The sequence below is a fragment of the Cetorhinus maximus genome, chromosome 5 (genome assembly GCF_964194155.1).
Source record: "Cetorhinus maximus chromosome 5, sCetMax3.hap1.1, whole genome shotgun sequence".
In the NCBI taxonomy this organism is placed as follows: domain Eukaryota; kingdom Metazoa; phylum Chordata; class Chondrichthyes; order Lamniformes; family Cetorhinidae; genus Cetorhinus; species Cetorhinus maximus.
In genome coordinates, this window is record NC_135883.1 from 3,594,347 (window position 1) to 3,615,270 (window position 20,924).

At 39.8% G+C, this 20,924-nt stretch overlaps 1 protein-coding gene across 2 annotated transcripts in view; it reads right to left on the bottom strand.

Moving 5' to 3' along the window:
• LOC144680463 (uridine-cytidine kinase-like 1) overlaps positions 1 to 20,924 on the bottom strand; it is a 91,768-nt gene that overhangs the window by 10,356 nt on the left and 60,488 nt on the right. For both annotated transcript variants that reach the window (XM_078541430.1, XM_078541431.1), the window contains exons 9-14: positions 19,409 to 19,507; positions 16,076 to 16,169; positions 15,033 to 15,095; positions 12,353 to 12,475; positions 5,924 to 6,031; positions 3,913 to 4,069 (exon numbers count right to left, since the gene is read on the bottom strand). In XM_078541430.1, coding sequence (XP_078397556.1) covers positions 3,913 to 4,069; positions 5,924 to 6,031; positions 12,353 to 12,475; positions 15,033 to 15,095; positions 16,076 to 16,169; positions 19,409 to 19,507 — 644 coding nt within the window. The remainder of the gene's footprint in view (positions 1 to 3,912; positions 4,070 to 5,923; positions 6,032 to 12,352; positions 12,476 to 15,032; positions 15,096 to 16,075; positions 16,170 to 19,408; positions 19,508 to 20,924) is intronic.

Genomic DNA, 20,924 nt, shown 5'->3' on the forward strand with positions numbered 1-20,924 from the left:
CCCAAGTAGCTAGATGCAATCGATTCAAGAGACTGGTCAAGGAAAGATTGGGGAATGCTTTTTCCAATTGGACAGCTGTTGTAGGTGTAACAAAACAAAGGCAAAGGTTCCTATGAATATGTTGAAAGAAAATGCACTGCTTATTGTGATTTCTCCAGCATGGATAACCCAGTCAGGGCTGATCCAATGTTTCTAAAAATGTTAAAGGAAGGGTTAAGTCCTGAACACCAGTAAGTCCTTGAGTTGGGAATACCAGTAGGAACAGATTACAACAAGATTGTGTCTACCTCAGTAGCACACTCCACTAAGTAAAAAGGGAATGCCCAAAGCCAACAAATTGCTTGGTTTGAGGAGATAAGCCAGAAGTTTGGCAGCAATCCAATTTGAATTTTTCAAAACATGAGTTAATAAAGATTCTGTTCCTTCAAATTAAAGACACGTTTTATTGACTATTTCTTTCAAACTTGCTTAAGTAGCAAACATTGAAAATTGAAATTTGGTTTAAAGGGGGACACATGCAGCAGCAGGAATTAGTAAAAGGATTAGTAGAAGTAGCACAATTATCCTGACAAGCCGCTGTGATAAAACTTTAAGGCACATCAGAAAGTTCAAGGCCCTATCTGGAAGGGAAATCAGTGGGCAGACGAGGCAGCAAAGCGAGCGGCAGAAGCAGGGATCCAGGAGCCAGTGGCAACCTGCGTTATTGGCCCCGGGAGGTAGAAATGCAGAAAATACATGATGAGACACCCAAAACAGAAAAGGAAGAGTGTGAAAGAAATGCGAGTAAAGATGAGTATAGAATCTGGAGGAAGGATGAGTGAATATGAGACAAAAACTGCTCAAGATTTATCATGGGAATCAACATACTGGGAGGAACGCCATGCTTGGGTATCTGTAGTGGTGCTGGTGGTGGCCAGGAACAGGCAGGGATGTAGCAAAGCATTGTCATCAATGTGTCACTGGCACCCAGTTTAATGCTGGTAAAGCTGTAAAAATCAAAATGGTCCATCAGCCCAGACACAAGGGGCCTTGGGAACACATCCAGATAGATTTTACCGGACCACTGCCCCTAGCCAAGGCAGGACGTACTGCTTAGTTGTAATAGACCAGTTCACCCAACGAGTCAAAGCATTTGTGACAAGAAATTGTTCCACTAATACTGTAGTGAGAATTGTCGCTGAAGAAATTACACCTGGATGGGGAATGCCCCTGCAGATCCGGGATCACATTTTACAGATAAAATAATTAAACAGGCTTGAATCCTGCTGGGAGTTGAGCAAACGTTCCATATACCATACCACCCGCAGAGTTCAGGTAACGTGGAAAGAATGAATTGGACCCTCAAAGTGTCACTCTCTAAGGGCATTGCCAAAACTGGCAAGGGCTGGGTTAATTCTAGCTAATGACCGGATGAGCTATGAGGCTGCCCGAGGGCACTTGTACAGGCAGCGAGGACGTGGGGCCAACCTGGAAAGAAGTTAAACGATTCATCAAAGAGTTGTGTAAGCAATTGCATGACCTGAGACAGGAGGTTGGGGACCAGCAGATTACCAGGGATTTGGAAAAAGAATGAAAGATTTCCAGAAGTAGGGGATCAAGTTATGGTCAGGGCCCTGCCACAAAACTAGGCTTAGCACCCCGCTGGCAAGGATCTTATGAGATCCTGATGACCAGCAATATGTGCGCATGCGTGGACATGAAAGGGAAAGGCCGGTGGAAGCACTAGATGCAGATTAAGAAGTATGGAAGTGTAAAGAATAATAAGGACTAACCAGTGATGACCGACATCTGTTATGCTCTCTTTTACAGGGGAATGAATGCCATGATATTGCTAATATGTTTGATGACCACGATTAGCCTCATCATAGAAGGAACCAAGACAGATGACCAAGGGACCCAGCCAGGCCTGTTCTACATGAGTTTGAGCGAAGCCAACTGTGATCAGGAGCTCTTAAATATCACTGTTAACAAACGAGTATGCCCAAGATGTACTCCAGGACACTTGGGAGTGGAACAACAGCGCCACAAGACGTGCCCTTGGGATCTCCTGAGTGAAAGGGACAAAAAAGGTGCAAGACCCTTCCCGACGATGCATCAAGTGTCGGGGATAAATGTTTTGATATTGTATATGTGCCAAGTGTAATGACTGGCAGCACCATCTCAGATACCCTGAGCATCAAATTAACGGACTGGGGAATGTGTCCCAGAAATGGTACGAGGGAGTTTTGGAGCAAATATGGCAGATGGAGGGTGTGCCCAAGGGATTGTCCCACAATCACGCCCACACCATTAGTCAGGTATCAGCAACCCTACATCAGCTCTCCACATGCACAGGCAAGGACCGTGTGTGCACAGCCTATGACACATGGCTGGCGGGGGAAGTCCAGCACAATCTGACCCAACTCCACAGTGGGTAGCCCAAAGGTGGAAATTATGCACCGAGAGGATTGACATGAGCACATCCGACTGTCAAACACAGTGTCACCACACGCTTGTGATTAGTAGGAATGGTCCTGGCCATACCCAATTTACAGGAAGGGGATCCAAAGCCCTCTTCAAGGTAGAAATTATCTGTATCATAAGTCCAATTTCAAGGGTACAGTTTAGGTGTTATTAAAAACGCATGCAGCTCTCATCCCCATCCCTACAGGATGTGGGCAGACAACATTATTCCCTTTGTCCCTACACCCAACCAGTGAGATTCCTGTAAAGTGGACTCCCCTCTGGGTTTCATATTTGGACAAAGGGTGGTACTTTAGCCAATTCCATCTCTTCTGATTGAATGTGGTACTTTGCTGGCACTGAGCCATTACTAAAATGGTGACTAAAGCACTACGCAAGCCTGGGGAGAAAGTGTGTAAACTAGATGTAGTTTAGAAAATGCAACCGTGTGAATCTTACTGCCTGCCTGGCCAGCAGTGATGGGATGAGAAGCATGGGTTAGTTTAGTGATATTTGGCCATCTTGGGGGTTAGTAGCCAAGGACCAAAGGGGGGACTGAAGTGGCATATCAGGATGCATCATAGGATTACCCAGGCTTGGTCAAGTTAAGGATATAAATTTCAAAAAGTGTTTGCAGTTAAAAAAAACGCTAGAATGAATATGACCTGGCCAGGCCAGGAAGTTGATGAATGGTCTATGAGTTATACTGTAATAAACTGATAGCTTGATCTCAGGGTCAAGATATACAGAATGCTAGGCACTGCAGTGAACGTCAGAATAGATAAGCAAAGTACATGTTTTGGAACATCGTTTGTGCTAACTTCAGGTCATTCCGTGATTGTTTTACAAATTCCTCCAGAACTGCAGAGGTGATGAACAGGTCATTCTGTGTTTATTGTAAACTCATTTGTAATTAAGGATGTAACGATTAGACATACAAGATAAGAACATAGTGAGTTAATGATGAGTTATTCCAAAGATGGTATATATAACCAACAAAAACTGTGTAACTTCTAACTGACTTTGAGAGCATTCTGATAGAGCTTTTCCCTCGTGCGCTCACTTGTACTAAATAAAAAACTACTGCTGAATCTACCTATAGTTGACTCTGTGTCGAGTGTCTTTTAGATATTCACAACACGGGGCTACATTTTGGAAATCAGAATCATTACGTTCTATATGCCTTGCTTTTGACCAGTAACTCTAAATTGCCTTGGATTGCATATCAGCAATTCACTCATATGATTCTGTTGAAATGTCTAGTGATCAATAACCTTCACACCAATAACCAGACTTCCTGCCCCCTCATACCCACAAAAAATTAAAAGAGGAATGTTTACTACCATGTAACATTATATTTAGTGACTCTAGGACTTATAATTTACTTTGAGTTAAACAACTAATGTACATGGAGGGTGGGGGAATAAAAAGAAGGCTGTTGGTTATATTTAAATTCACATATAACCTTACCTATTCCAGGGATAATGTGAAATTCATCATTTACTTTCTTGTCTACAGCAGTGGTGATGATGTTAACCTTAGGAAAAGCATAAGCCACCGAGTGCACTCCCATTTCAGCCATCAGCAATGAGAGCAGGAAAATTTTATCTTCTTGCACATCATGATCCTGAAATAAGTCAGACAAATTTTAAGAAATGGTTTAGTTTTCATCAGCTGCAGCACTGAATCGGGCGTTAAACTGGAAACAAAGTATTTTGCCAAAACTAGTATTACATATTCAAACCAAAATTACTTCATAAAATTACCATGGAGACTGTTCAAAGTAATGGAAATCATGCAATTAAATTATACGAATAATAAAAGTAGGTGATATAAGTCAAATAGATGAAACTTTACAATATTTTCATGGAACTATTTTGCTTCACAAGAAACTAGAGCTGCAAAAGACAATGCTCCATTCCATTACACAAAATTACTTCCAATATTTCACAGACCCTTCTACAGATCGATGAGATATCATATTCTGATGTGCCACAAATGTGATTTAGCTCTGAGCCCTTTTCTTAGAGTAAGGCAAAGAACTGAGATCAGACAATACAGTATTTACATTGCCATGTTAAACCATCATCACTTTGGGGAGAAGGACATTAAATATCAAAGCAATATCAAATATTAAGTACATCAAACAATTGGACACAACTTTTCTCTGACATCACACACTGCATGTGTTAATCCATACTGATCTAAATAAATAGCTCCAATATAAATTACTGAAGAAATAAACCTATAATTCACTGTGCATATAACTCTTAACTTTGCAGGCTCGCTCCTAACACATTAAACTTGGGTTCAAGGCATAGAAGATATTAGGGGGGGGAGACGACGACATAGTGGCAATGTCACTGGATTAATAATCCAGATGCCCAGACTAATGCTTTGGGGGCCTGGGTTCAAACCCACCATGGCAACAGGTGTAATTTGAATTTAATTAACCAATCTGAAATCGAAAACTAGTGATGGCAACCATGAAACTACCATTGCTTATCGTAAAACCCACCCTTACTTGGTCTGGCCTATATGTGACTCCAGACCCACAGCACCGTGGTTGACTCTTAACTGCTTGCTCAAGCCACTCAGTTCAAGAGCAATTTTGGTTAGGCAACAAATGCTGGCCTTGTCAGCAACACCCACATCCCATGAAAGAATAAAAGGAAAAAAACACAGATTTAGAGCCCTATAGGAACTGAAACTTGCTCCATTACATGCAAATTGAATAACCTGCCATTGGATTAACGACTACAAATTTTACCATGGTATTTCAATCCATGGGTCGTTCTCCTGAAAAAGAATTTGTCCACAATTTGGAAGTTCTATCAAAAAACTTTCAGCAGGTGAACATTACGTGGCTATCAGAGTCCACAGAGACCCCTCCCCTGCCACAAGGAGCAAACAGGTAGGCTAATAGAGTCCTGGAGATGCTGGGTAAACCAGTATTAACTATATTTCTTGCCAGGAAAGTGTACACTGTAACATGTCTATGCACTAAATTTTATAATTCAAAACGTACCTTCAATATGCCAGATCAAGAATTTCTTTCCCTTTCACGTCAACTAGCTTTCCCTTTCTCAAATAGGCAGCCTGGCTCAGTGAACTATTAGTATCTGACCCGAATCTGCATTTCTCTCATGCATTCAATATTTCAAAGCATGAAGTGATTTCTGTTGCAACTGAAATATGAACATAGGCCAACAACAACACTGAAGACATCAATTGAAGTTTTTTGCATACTAACTTTCTCACCATAAATATTCCAACCAAATACAGAAACTAATTTTACTGCAGTCATCTAAAGATACAGGGCAGAAACGTTATGCTTTAAAGCATGATAGTGCCCACTCCTTCCCTCACAAGGTCTTTCTCATATACACCACTTACCAACCAGAGGTTGCAATTCAAATCTACAAAGATTTAGCGGGGTAAAAGGTAACCTGTACCCCTTTTAAAATAAAGGATTACTCACCAGAAGGACTCGAACTGCCATCATTGCAGCAGCTCCTGTTGACACTGTACTGTCCATCAGAATGACATAATCCTCACTGATATCCTTAGGTAATCGAAGGTAATGTAGCTATATAAAAAATAAATAAACTGATCAATCGAAAGCCACCTAAAATACCATTTCCATCTTTCATTTTTTGAAACTTGCAAGCTAATTTTCAAGATGCATAGCAGATGTAAGATTATTAGATTACTAACCAGAATACTAGTCGTTGTTTAGTAGTACATTACTTGGTATTGCTGAAAAAAGAGACATGTTGTTGAAGCCATTTGTCTTGTACTCGTCATGATGGATGCAAGAATGCCAAAATTCAAAGGGAGTAACAATTCATACTGCATGAGAAAAGAATGCTGATTGATTGGCAAGTTGACTCTGAAGGGTCAAGGCTTTGCCAGGGAGAATGCACCAGTGAACGAACAGTCCAAATTGTTGCTCCTTTGAATTTTGGCATTCTTGTGTCTGTCCTGATGAGTGAAAGACGAAAAGCTTCGACAGCATGTCTCTTTTTTCAGAATACCAATTGTTAAAATCTAAATTTATTGAAACTAACATCTAACTTGATTTGGCACTTGTCTTGGTAGTGTAGTTGAGTGGGAAAACTTAGAAGTAGGGCACAGTACAGAAAAGATGCTGCGATAGAGGGATTCTGGGAGTTTATGTCAAGCTTTGCAGCTTACTGTAGCAAAAAGCTTGCACCTTGAAGGCTGTTTGTGAGAAACTGCTTGTGTACGAATGGAATGTAGATGTCTGTCTCTATGAGGCAGCACAGGATGCAAATGTCTTGAGAAGGGCATTACATAATTATGTAAGGTTAGCAACAACAACATGTACTATTCCTGGTTGGTAAAGGAAAGCATGCTCATGGCATGACCACCATTTTAGTGAAAATGAATGGGGAGAGGGATGGTTTAATTGGCTAAGAGCCAGGATAAAAGAGAACCGCTTGATCAGATTCGCATGGTGGAGAAATCTAGAAAACAAGGCAAGACCAATCACGACAAGAGACAAGGGAGAGGGAGCGTAAAGAATCAGAGAAGTGGAGCCCTAAGACCAAACGCTGCAAGAAGTCATTGTGCACTCCCCATCCAGTCATAATATGGAAAGTAAATCGTCTGTGTTATAGGCTGCAAATCACTGCCTAAGTTTACCTCTATAGTTTACCTGAAAATTTAAACTTGTTCTGACTTTCTCACTAAAGTAGTCCCATGACTGAACTTTTTGCTAGTCCATTCCCATAACAACTGGGGGCTGAAAAACCACTAAAGCCAACAGTGGCACCCCATTTGGGACTGGCCAGGTTGTGAACACTTTGCGAGAATGTCAGGGTCTTGACATAGCAAGTTCGGCCGGCACGCTTCTTGGGAGGGAAAACCTTTGGGGAGTGTGGAGACCTTTATGGACCCACCAGTGATCAAAGGCACTTGCACTATAATAAATGAAGTTATGCAATCCAAAAATGTTATACAGGTCTTCGAGCAGAAAATGCAGTTTATTCAAGACAGGGTAAGCTGGAAGTAGTTAAAAAAGTGAGAGGGCGAGAGACCTTTTTGCTTACAGCACTCATTTGTATGCTCAAATTATTAACCGGAAAGATCAGGAGATAGAGCGTCTGAACCAGGGGGTTCGAGATTTGGAACTTTACAAAAAGTGTACAACTGCTTTTGCTGCAGCAGCAACATGTTTCTAACCTGAACACTAGTGCAGCCGTGATCGAAACTCAAGAAGCTAGAAACCAGGCGAAACATCAGGTGGAAGAGGATAAAAACAAAAAAAAGAGGATGACTGTTTAAAAAAGTGCTAGGCAACCAAAACAAGCTGTTGAGAGGCCAGTTCAAAAGGCAAAAAACAACTTTGGAGTTGAAACCATCACTTAGGCTGATAGTAAATGTTTTTAACTACTGTGCTGAGAAAAATTGAAGATTGTGCAGGAGGGAAAATGGTTAGTAGGAAAAGTAATAAGTTTTAGACCCACAGCAATAGTTAAAACTGCTATGAGGAAAGATTAAGTGTCATTTCTGTTTTAAGGTAATGGCAAATAGATTTTCTTTTCAGTATGTGTTGTGAATGAAAGTCTGTTCATATCTGTGCCCGCTTGTGTACTTTTCTGCAGAGCTGAAAGTCTTTAACCCTTTGTTATCTGGCCTTTAATGTTGGAAGCATAAGTTTGTGCTATCTATACAGCTGTAAATCTTTTTGGGAAACTTGAGTTATGTTTTAGTTGTGAACCAGTTGAAGCTGTGTCCTTTGGAGTGGGAAATTGGAATGCAAGAGATTTTTGGTGCTTTGATTCCTGTAATGGTTTATGAATGCCAATGTTTTGAAGTTGCATGAAAGTAGGAATGTAAGTCCGTTTGTTTCCCTTATATAAGATTGAATTATATTTCAAATTCAAGTTGCTGGTTTGTGCATCATTCTTGTTTAAAATTGATTTTTGCAAATGTGGAAAAGGAACATTTTGTGTTGTAAAAGATGAGTTTCAACCCGAAAGTGTTTGGCAGGAATCCAATTTGAATTGTTCAAATATTTTGTTTTAATTTGACTAGAGTTTAAAAAAACTACCCTTAGCAGTTTAAAAACATGTCTTACTGGTAAGAAATTAAGTGGCAAACATCAGAGCTTGAAAATTTAACTTTAAAAGAAAAAAAAGGATAAACGAGAGAGATACATGAAAGATTCTGTCCCTTGCTAAAATTAAAGTTTGCAAGGTTGCCATTATGTCTCTTTAAGCTGGTGTCCCTCTAACTCTTTTGGTTTGAATTTTTTGGAGGTTTTATTTAACTGTGAAAGCTATCTTTTTCTTTAGTTTTTTAAATTTATACTTTTATTACAGTAATTCGAAAAGGCACCTGAAGTAACAATGTGAGAATGATGTAATTTATCTTTTCCTTCTTAGTGTGCGCGCTATTATGTTCTGTATTTAGTTAATAAGTGCTGGTTTGAATCAAATTGGAAATATCAAGGATAACTAACTTGCTAAGTTGCAAAAACTTGAATTTCATTTCTGGCCACAGTGACATTCTAGTTATTATGCTAAGGTATGTGGGAGACTTTAATTCCAGATAATAAGGCTCACACATCTTGGCAGTTTTGAATTTTAAATGATCAATGATATGAATTGGAATTTGAGATATTTGAATTGATTCTGGTTGTGTAATCATCCTGATTTTAATATCTTACAAGGATGCTAAATCGTCTGAATCAATTGGAATTTAATCTAAAATGCTGTTTTTCCTGAACAGACTGTTCTTCCTTTGAAATAAGGTTACTAATGATTTTTGTTGTTCTCGGTCCCCTAGGATAAAATTTGGGCAAAAACGAAGAGATAGCAAAAAGGAATTTTGAAAAAAATGTTTAAAATGGAGTTTTGTTCTTTGATTGGGAAAGTTAAAAAAAAACTTACTCAAAGTAACACAATTGCGTGTATGAGAGAATGTTTTGCTCCATCCCTTGAAAACAAGCAGAAAAGTTAACCCTTTCTGCTGACGGCTGCTTTTTAAAAAATTCACCACTTGCCAAATAAAAAAATGTAATAATGTCCAAAAGTTAAGTTCCTAAGTTAGCAGATATCATTGTACATGTTAACCCATTGAGCACATGGGCTGAGCCACAATGGGTTTTTGCATTTAAAAAAAAGTTTTCCAGGACCACATGAGTACTGATACCACAACAAGAAATCTAGACATCAAATGTCACAGCATAATCATGACGTGAACTAAGGCTTTGCCTTTCAAAGACTTGGCTTTAACCCGTTTAGGCTATTTGTTACCATTTGTTATGTTTCGAAGCAATTGCTTCTAACCAGTTTGCAGTTAATTTCTAAATAACATATGCAAACACTTCTGTCTCTGATGAGGATAAAGCATTTGGAATCACAGGGCCTGGGCATGACTGTTTCTGAAATTGGAATTGATAAAATAAATTGATATGAGCTGCTATTTCAAGCACTCAAAGGGAAATTGAGCTGATGTTTGGGGGTGATGGTCACATTTTGATTTTTAAAAAGGGGGCTGGCGGAGGGACAATCTAGAAGGTTCTGGGTATCAAGAAAGGAAGTTTATTTTGGAGAGGAATAAATTGAACACTAAGAAAACCTATCAGTCCAACAACACTATTTGAATTTGGGATAATTTTGAAATTATTAAATGACAGGCACAACATGCTAGGTTAATAAAACATAATCTAAAATAAAGAATAAACATGTAATATATGCTAATGCCTGAAATGTGAAGGGAGAGCCGGAGAACCTTCTAAATTCATGCATAATCCGTCGCTTTAATTGTATGCACTTATATGCTAACAATTTAGAATTAGTAGCACTTCTGCAAAAAGATAAAGGAGATCATTGAGTGAGATGATCTATAGGTGGGGAGTACTAGCCTATACAACTGTTAGAAATAGCTAGGTTAGCCAGAAATCAATTACGAGAAGGCTATAAGGATAACAGGAAACAAAGTAGGCTTAAATGGGTCATTTTCTGGTTGGCAAGGTGTAAGTGGTGTGCCATAGGGATCAGTGCTGGGGCCTCAAATTTTTACAATTTATATAAATGACTTGGATGAAGGGACAGAAAGTATGGTTGATAAATTTGCTGATGACACAAAGATAGGTAAGAAAGTAAGTTGTGAAGAGGACATAAGGAGGCTACAAAGGGATAGATAAGTTAAGTGAGCGGGCAAAGATTTGGCAAATGTAGTATAATGTGGGAAAATATGAACTTGTTCACTTTGGCAGGAAGAATAGAAAAGCCATATACAACTTAAATGGAGAGAGACTGCAGAACTCGGTGGTAGAGGGATCTGGGTGTCCTGGTACATAATCACAGAAGTTAGTGTGGAGGTACAGCAAGTGATTAGGAAGGCAAATGGAATGTTGGCAAGGGGAATTGCGTATAAAAGTAGTTAAGTGTTACTACAGCTGTGCAAGGCATTAGTGACATTGCAGGAATACTGTATGTAGTTTTGGTCTTCTTACTTACGAAAGGATATAATTGCATTATAAGTAGTTCAGAGAAGGTTCATTGACTGATGAAGAATGGTTGAGCAGGTTGGGCCTATTCCCATTAGTGTTTAGAAGAATGAGAGGTGATCTTATTGAAACATATAATATCCTGACAGGACAATGATAGAATTCTTCATCTTCATCAAGATAGGGAGTGACATAGTTGATTCTGAAACTAGGGTCCTGAATCTTAATAAAGGCAAGTACAATAGTATGAGGCGTGAGTTGGCTATGATGGATTGGGAAACATTACTTAAAGGGATGATGGTGGATAGGCAATGGCAAACATTCAAAGAGCCTGAGAGGATGTTTCCACTTGTGGGAGAGTCTGAAACTAGGGGACACAGTTTAAAAATTAAGGATCTCCCACTTAAGACTGAGATGAGAAGAAATCTTTTCTCTCAGAGGGTTGTTGGTCTGTGGAATTCTCTTCCCCAGAGAGCAGTGGCAACTGGGTCACTGAATATATTCAAAGCTGAGTTAGATAGATTTTTGATCGACAAGGGAGTCAACGGTTATGGAGGGGCAGACAGGAAAGTGGAGTTAAGGCCACAATCAGGTCAACCATGATCTTATTGAATGATGGGGTAGGCTTGAGGGGCCCAATGGCCTACTCCTGCTCCTAATTCTAGTGTTGTGTATTGAGCTGCATAGGAATACTAAAATTGGCCTCAGTGCCCGAGCCAAGGAAAAGTGGGGTACATTCCTGACCATTATCCAATGACTCTATCCTGCAAACGGACTCTATCCTGCAAACACTCACTATGTTGGTTCACCCTGGAACAACCATTTGAATAAAGTACTAGAAGGTTGTTGGAACCATATCCAGGCATGAGCCAATACATCCAGGAAAGAAGGAACCTAGGGCAGGGGGGAAGGACAAGCGAAGCAAAACAAGTTGTTCATCCCTCTATAGGGAAGCATATTTCTATTTCTCTTCTCCATGAAAATTCAGGCCAATTGTATTAAATTCACCAACATGTTATGCGAAGGCACTACTTCCCAAGAGTACTCAATTTCTATAATGTCTAGGAATGCAAATTATACCAACAGATAACTGGAAAAGATTTACAAAACAATTACAGGCTTAACGATAGGTAGAACCATCAGGGGTGCTGCTATTTCTACAAAAGCATTGAGCAACTAGATTATATAAGACATGTTCGACATCAATTGTTTTTCAAAAATACCAATTTACTGGTAGCTCTAATACAGATTGATCAATTAAGAAAACTATGTTGTTTATCATGTGACAAGTTTAAGGGGTTAATTAGGCTGTTATTTCAGATACAACATAGATTGTAAAGGAATTATTCCACATGAGACAATTGTCATAAATTTAATTAAACTAGATGCCCCCCAGCATTATTTAATTAACAGTAATGTATGTACCTCAGGCTCCCCTGTGTCATGGTTAGTCTGAATAAGAATCTTTCCCAGTCTGATATCCTTGCACACTGCTGTTAGTGCCTGCTCCATTGTTTCACCAGCACGAAGAATGGAGACGCCTGTTATCTAGAAAATTAGGAATAATTCATTAGTTGAAACATTGAATTTACAGATTAAACTGCTACACAAATACTTCCTCATGGGTGCTAACAGTTCACAATCCAATCATACTTTTAACCCAGCATTTACGCAAATCACTTTACAAAGCCACTGGACAAGTGATCAGTGAAAAGAAAAGTGAAAAGAACCCGGCTGCGTTTCCCCTTTCTAGCCCAAATATACAAAAGCGATTTTCTAGCACCAAGATCAGCTAACTTGCTATTCACGAGGAATCAAACTAGGGAGTTTCTGGTCTGGGCGGCTTATTGTGACTTAGCCTTTATCCACTAGGTCATTGACAAGTCAATAAGCTAACAGGGGGATGCAATAGTTACATATATACAGTAGAAGTATGTAACTATCATAAATTCTTTTATTTGCAATAAAAATTACTTAAAATTGTAAACTTTAAATGAGGTCTGTTGAAACAGCCTATTGCTTTCAAAGAAGTCATTTAACTTCATAAATAAAAAGTTTGCACTCCGAGAACTAAGCAAGATGTTTGTAGGTAACTCTTGAATACATAGTTCTTGAATACATCAGTTCTTCTCAGTCACCTAAGCTGCTTTTGAGATTTAAAAAAAATGAATCTTCTCAATCTTCCGACTGCCATGATTTGAACAGAAAGGCTCTTTTTTGTAAGTTACAAACACTCCAAAGACTTGGGCGCAAAATCTAGGTCAACATTACAGGGTAAAATGGAGCATTGCATTTCCTGAGGTGCAATATTTCAGATGAGATGTTCAAACAAAGCCCTGCCCTATCCTCTCGGGTGCATGTGAAAAGTTGCCATGGCATTATTTATCCCTCAACCAACACCTAACAACAGATTACCTGGTCATTATCATTGCTATTTGCTATTGCTATTTGTGGGACCATGCTACATGTAAATTCCCCATAATGCTTCATAAGGCTACGTTTGCTGCCAATGCCAGGCATGCACAGTCGATTCTGTTGCTCCCTTACGTCATAGCAAGCGACAGTCTTGGCAGCTGCCTGGACAAAAAATGGCCTGGCTCGAATAATCACAACTGTTTTTACCCTTGTTTAGGCAATGGTAAAGCCACCCCCTTTTAAAGATGTTACAATTCTCAGTTCAGAACTTGCATTAATTACCTTTGTGAATAATGACTTCACTGATATCTTTTTAAGAAGAAAGGCAGAAATCTTAAACCATATCCTCTTTATTTTAAACCTGGCGGCAATAATAAATGTACTGCATGAACACGTCCAATGGATCATGGTTTGAATAGACAACATACAATGCTGTTTTAAATGTCTTTTAATGCCAGCATACAGAGTCTCAATTCAGGGGACTATCAGATGTACATACACAAACCTAAAAATACTGGCTGCAATTTGCATAACCACAGCCCATGCAAGCCGTAACTGAATACCAGTATAATACTGTGATGCTATTTTCCAAACTTACCTATTAAAGTCTTCTAGCACAACATTCCATTGAGCTTCAAGGGCAGAAGATTTCTGTTCTACTGATACTTTGACGAAGACTCGACATCTAGAATTTGGTCTCCTCTTTTTAGAAATCAACAGGCTTACTGTGTTTCCAATATTTTGGCTTCATTTCAGATTTCTTGTATTTGCACTTTTTCATATTTGAATTAGCAGCTGACTAGTAAAGTGGTTAGAAAAAAAAACTTGGCTACTTTTGTTTTAGTACTTTAATTTTAAACTAGGCATATAATTTCATAGAAGTGTAATTTAAGCACAAAATGTAATAGCAAGCTTGAAGTCCAGTCATGAAATAAAGGGTGTTTCACACAGCATTTTAATGGTTCTTGATCTGCTAAACGATCTTGGTGTACTGGCAGGCTGGGTGCAGTGGAATGACGTCATTGGCATTCCGCGCATGCGCCGGCCACAGCATTTCTAAGGGGCACTTAATTGGCTACAAAGCACTTTGGGTCATCCGGAGGTCATAAAGTCACTATATAAATGCAAGACATTGTTGATAAAAGGTGCTTTTGAAAAAGGCCATCAGGCCAAACAAGCTTGCCTGATCTACAAAGATTAACTAAATAAATATGGTTCATAACCATAATCCCTTGATCTCTCTCCAGGAATGCACCTAATTGGCCAGTTACATGAACCTTTTCAATGACATTCCCCCATAACTTTTTCCACAATTATAACTCTGGTTAAAATAAATTCTTATAATTTCCTTTCCGAATCCTGAATTCTAATTTTAAAACCCATGCCCTTGTATTTGAAGCCTTTACCATAGCGAACAATTTTCTAGATTTAGTTTTATTGGCTTTCTTTATAATCTTGTAATTAGATCATCATGATATCCTCCTCTTTCCTAAAGAGTTCACCTACAAATCCTGATAACTTTTAACCTCCTCATCCTCTCAAGAACAAAAAATTTCCTCCTGTAAACTAAAGAAACCATCACACAATATTTGTGAAGGATTTGACTGAGACCTTGTGTAAAACAATACAAACTCACATTAACAGCCAATAAAATTTCTAAAGACCTCCTAGAAAACAGTGAGATGCTCACCCTTTTTCCACCAAATTTCTTTCCTTCATACAGTTCTCCTTGGGGTGTTTCCACTGTAACAGGCTATAAATATTCAAAGAAAAATCAGAAATCAGTAATCAGTAAAAGAAGTGTTTTTCCTTCAGTTATTTTCCAACAGCAAAAGCCAATATAAATATGCTGGACTTGAGTCAGACTATAACACAGCTCATGATGTGAGCCTCATTCTGTCCCATTATAAGATGACAAGAGGAATGAAACAAAGAGATACATAGAGGAAGTAATAATACAGAAACAGGCTATTCCTCCCAATGAGTCCACGTTGATGTTTATCTGCCACTTGAGTGGTGGTCCCAATTCCATATTCCAGGGAAAAAACAATTGTGATTATTTGAGCGGTGCCATTTTTTGTCCTGGCAGCTGCCAAGGCTGTCACTCGCTATGATGTAAGGGAGCAACAGAATCGACTGTGCATGCCTGGCATTGGCAGCAAATGCAGCCTTATGAAGCAAGATGGGGAATTTGCATGTAGCATGGTCCCACAAATACCAATGTGATAATGACCAGGTAATCTGTTTTTGGGTGTTGGTTGAGGGATAAATAATGCCATGGCAACTTTTCAATCATAATACCCTTCCTTTGTTCCTTCAAATAGCAATTTAAGGTATTCTCAAATGTTGAGATCATGTGTGCTTAAATCACTAACTTTAGTTGGCATTCCCAGCCTCAGAAGCCTGTGTAAAATTATTTTTCTTGTTCTTTATAATCTTTTACATTTAATCTTATGTCCTCTTATGCTGGATCCCTCAACTAGAAACACAATGTTATCAGTATTTTGTCTCATCCCTTCATAATTTCAACCCCCATCTAATCATCTCTTAATATCCTTTGCTCTAATGTAAACAGACCAATGGTTTTAGTTTTGCCAAGAATGACTGAAGTCTGCTTCCATCATTTTGAAACTAAATCAGACTAAGTGTCAAGCCAAATGCAATGTATTTCTTGCCCATCAGGCCCAATGACCATACCCATGACTTCAATACAAGCACAGTTGAAAATATTACCTTAAGTGGTAAAAAAGAAAGGGCGTGTTCAATCAGCAACCTCATCAATCTCTTTGAATAGAAGATGAACTCATCTCGACTTGTGTCTTTATTTCTGTTCAACAGACAAAGAATAATCCAAAAAATGTATATATATAACATTTCTGAAACACCAACTGCAGTATGTCAGTTTTAAACAAAAGATAACATTTACAGGACATTTTTGAAAATACTAATTGAAAACTATGTACATTAACTTACTCAATCCAATTAAAGCAAAACTAAATGCAATTTAGTTATATAAAGAATGATGGAATACAGAAACTAAGTGAAGGCTTCAAATGTCCTGGTAAACTTCAAGAGAAAAGCTCAAGTGGAAAACTTTACATGTCAGCCTTAGCTCTGCAGTATCACCATCATCCAAGTCAAAAGATCATTGGTTCAATACCCACATCAGAGAGATGATGTGTGTCAAATTGGCCATCATGTTTCCCCTCATTACAACAGTGCCCACATTTCAAAAGTATTTAATTGACTGTGAGTTACGTGGGACATAGAGAATTTTTTGTTTTATTCATTCATGGGACGTGGATGTCACTGGCTAGGCCACATTTAATGCCCATCCCTAATTACCCATGAGGTGGTGATGGTGAGCTGCCTTCTTGAACTGCTGCAGTCCATGTGGTGTGAAGGAACGGCAATATGTTCCCAAGTCAGGATGGTGAGTGGCTTGGAGGGGAGCTTCCAGGTGGTGGTGTTCCCATCCTTCTGCTTCCCTTGTCCTTCTAGATGGTATGGTCAAGAGTTTGGAAGATGCTGTCTAAGGAGGCTTGATGGGATTCTACAGTGCATTTTGCAGAAGGTAGACACTGCTGCCACTGTGCATTGGTGGTGGACAGAGCGAACAATTTTGGATGGGGTGCCAATCAAGTGGTCTGCTTTGTCCCCGAGGGTGTCAAGCTTCTCGAGTGTTGTTGGAGCTGCACTCATCCAAGCAAGTGGGGAGTATTCCATCACACTCCTGACTTATGCCTTGTAGATGGTGGACAGGCTTTGAGGAGTCAGGCGGTGAGTTCCTCGCTGCAGGATTCCTAGACTCTGACCTGCTCTTATAGCCACAGTATTTATATAGCTAGTCCAGTTCAGTTCCTGGTCAACAGTAGCCCCCAGGATATTGATAGTGGGGGATTCAGCGATGGTAATGCCATTGAATGTCAGGGGACGATGGTTAGATTCTCTCTTTTTGGAGGTGGTCATTGCCAGGCACTTGTGTGGCACGAATGTTACTTGCCACATGTCAGCCCAAGCCTGGATATTATCCAGATCTTGCTGCATTTGGGCATGGACTGTTTCACTATCTGGGGAGTTGTAAATGGCGCTGAAGATTGTGCAATCATCAGCGAACATCCCCACTGATATTATGATTGAAGGAAGGTCATTGATGAAGCAGCTGAAGATGGTTGGGACTAGGACACTACCTTGAGGAACTCCTGCAGAGATGTCCTGGAACTGAAATGATTGACTCCAACAATCACAACCATCTTCCTTTGTGCTAGGTATGACTCCAACCAGCAGAATTTTCCCCCTGATCCCATTGATCCCAGTTTTGCCAGGGCTCCCTGGTCAAATGCTGCCTTGATGTCAAGGGCAGTCGATTTCACCTCACCGCGGGTGTTCAGCTCTTTTGTCCATATCTAAACCAAGGCTGCAATGAGATCAGGAGCTGAACTGCCCTGGTGGAACCCAAACTGAGCATCAGTGAGCAGGTTATTGCTAAGCAAGTGCCGCATGATAGCACTGTTGATGACTCCTTCCATCACTTTATTGATGATCAAGAGTAGACTGATAAGGCAGTAATTGGCCGAGTTGGATTTGTCCTGCTTTGTGGGTACAGGACATACTTGGGTAATTTTCCACATAGCCGGGTAGATGCCAGTGTTGTAGCTGTACTGGAACAGGTTGGCTATGGGCGTGGCAGGTTCTGGAGCACAAGTCTTCACTAATATTGCTGGAATATTGTCAGGACTCAGAGCCTTTGAGTATCCAGTGCCTTCAGCCATTTCTTGTTATCACATGGAGTAAATCGAATTAGCTGAAGACTGGCATCTGTGATGCTGGGGACCTCGGAGGAGGCCGAGATGGATCATCCACTCCACACTTCTGGCTGAAGATTCTTACAAATATTCAGCCGTATCTTTTGTACTGCTGTGTTGGGCTCCACCATCATTGAGGATGAGGATATTTGTGGATACTCCTCCTCCAGTGAGTTGTTTAATCGTCCACCACCAAAGTAAAAACTCATCAGTATATTTAAGAGTCTCCAAATATAGCTGGGAAAGCTACAGTCACTTGTTGAGTTTCTATTTACTCAACATGGAGCGTATACAATCTCCTTGTAAGGACACATCCCACATTTCTAAATCCATAGAGCTCAAATACAGGTTGGGAGAAGCTAGGCTTACAATTTTCAAGTGTATGTAGGGGCACTGCTGGAATATGAACAAGTAAATATGTTAGCTCATCAGAATGGAGCACTGGCAAGATTTCATTGCTTGCCTAGCTAATATCATACTATACCTATTAGGGTATTGTTTTTCAGGATTATCTGGATCCTAGTGGCTAGAATCCTGACATCGCTCCATGCCCACCACCTGCTGCTGTGCCTACTTCCTCTAGGCTGCTTTCATAAACAAATTGACTGGTCAATCATTCACAGCACCCTGGGTTAGCTTTGACCCAGCCAGTTCACATATTGGATAACCAAGCCTACCACAGAAGATTGACTTTTTTTCTATCAGGCATGTTACCTTGAAACCCTCTCATGAACAGCCGAAATGCGGGTCTCTCACTACTGACATGGCAAGCAACACAACTCATTGTAGCCATCCCCCTAACCAAAGGATGAACACACACTATGACCCACTGAAAGGAAGTACAGAGCTTCTGCCACAGTTATTTGTCTCTCTTTAACCCAATCACAGTAAGACACCAAGACCCGGATATACGAGGATGGAATCTTATAGCTGACCTCAAAACTAACATTTTCCTGCAGCTAACATCCTAAATCTCAGCTTTTCTTTATCATAAATCTGACAGGCATCTCCCTTCAGTAAAGTGGGAGGACCTACACTGGCCAACTCCTTGATGGTTTGGATCCTTCATGCACTCAAACAATAGGTAACTAGGCCCCAGACTCGACAATTACTGTAGTGTAGCATCAAAGCTATTCTTCCATTAAGTGTACCCATCATTTGCATGAATGAGATGTTGGCAGTTTTCTTCCCCGCTTGATAAGGTACTCCACTCTTGTAAATTATACATTTCTTAAATACACTAAAGCATGTCTAAAGTTACCTGATAATTGTGTGTAATCCTCTAACCTGTGGAGTGCTTTCAAGGACACTTAGCTTATCTGGCAGAGGTTGCCCTTGGTGGGCAGAGGCCAGGGCTGCTCTGTAGAAATAAAGAAGAAAGTTAGCACCATGAAAATCTTTACCTGAAACAGCATTTGTAATAAGTGCAGAGTTAAATCTTCTTTCAGTCAGTAATACTGTTAGAGAATACTGCAAGACCATTCTCTCATTTGTCATAAACTCTCTAATTTGACAACTAGCAAACTGGTTCTGTATTTTTAAGAAACAACCATTCCTTTTGTTGGCAGTCTAGACTTTTTATCCTTGATAGGATCATCCAAATTATATTATTTCTATAAAATTGTCAGTAAAGACTTGCTTCAAGCTTTTGCATTCAAATAATATCTTCTATCAATTAAACTTTCAAATCCAAAATCAAATTCTACAAAGTTGATGAATACAATAGTCAAGGGAGTCGCAGTTGTAATAAAAGGCGTCACAGGCTAAGATACTAAACTCAATCCTAAATCTATGCTGAGTTAACTGATGGTTAACCAGTGGTGGCGGTGCTAGAATTGGTCTCACCGCTCATTGGCAAAAAGGGGGAGCATCGGCCAGGGTTGCCCCTCTTGACCTATTTTCTAGCCACATCTTCTGGAAGTGTCTGAGCAGATATCAGATAAAAACAGCATTTGACTCAGGCATGGCACCCACTGCCCAATCATCTCTAAGCGCTCACTGTAAAAAATGATAAGTTGGGTGATGTATCAAAGGGCGCTTGGTGCATGTGGAACTACATTCCAGCGGGTGTTAATGCCTTTAGGAAAGGACATGATAGGGGAAAATAAAAACCAGTGCTGAAAACATATCAACTACATATATTTACAAAATTATTTTTCTCAAATTTGAGGTTGAGGTTTTCTCATGTCAGAAAATTGACTTTTTTAGCTGTCAGCAGAGGGCACTATACACCTATACCCAGTAGTGATTGCTATGCTTTGTGCACCGACTACACCTACTTCTACATGTCTAACTGCAGGTACTCGTCATATTTTTAACAGAGGAAGCAATTTCATTTTTAATGCTATACGTTCCTAATATGTTTACAAATGGGATAAGTGAGCTTTTCTTTTAATATGAGGATGAATATATCTGGCAAAGCATTGCCCCCCATTTACTTTTTTCTTTTCAGATTTAGATGACAATTTTATGTTTTTCTTTCCTTTCAATACATTACATAACCCCAAACACAAGACACAAAGGAAAGTCCACCGGTTTTTCCTACCTGTTTACTGGCTGCTCCCCTCAGTGCCACACACCGTATTGCAGCATCTGCTGCTCCCCAATCTACAGGAAATACAAGGACCTACATGATGCCCAAGACTCCTCTCCCCCAGTGCCCATTCTGTCTTCCATTATTACTACCCCCTTATCCATGCCCATTCCACACTCCCATGACCCCTAGTCTTCTGTTCACTCCAGCCCCACACTTTTCTCACTCTCTCGCTCTCATCCTC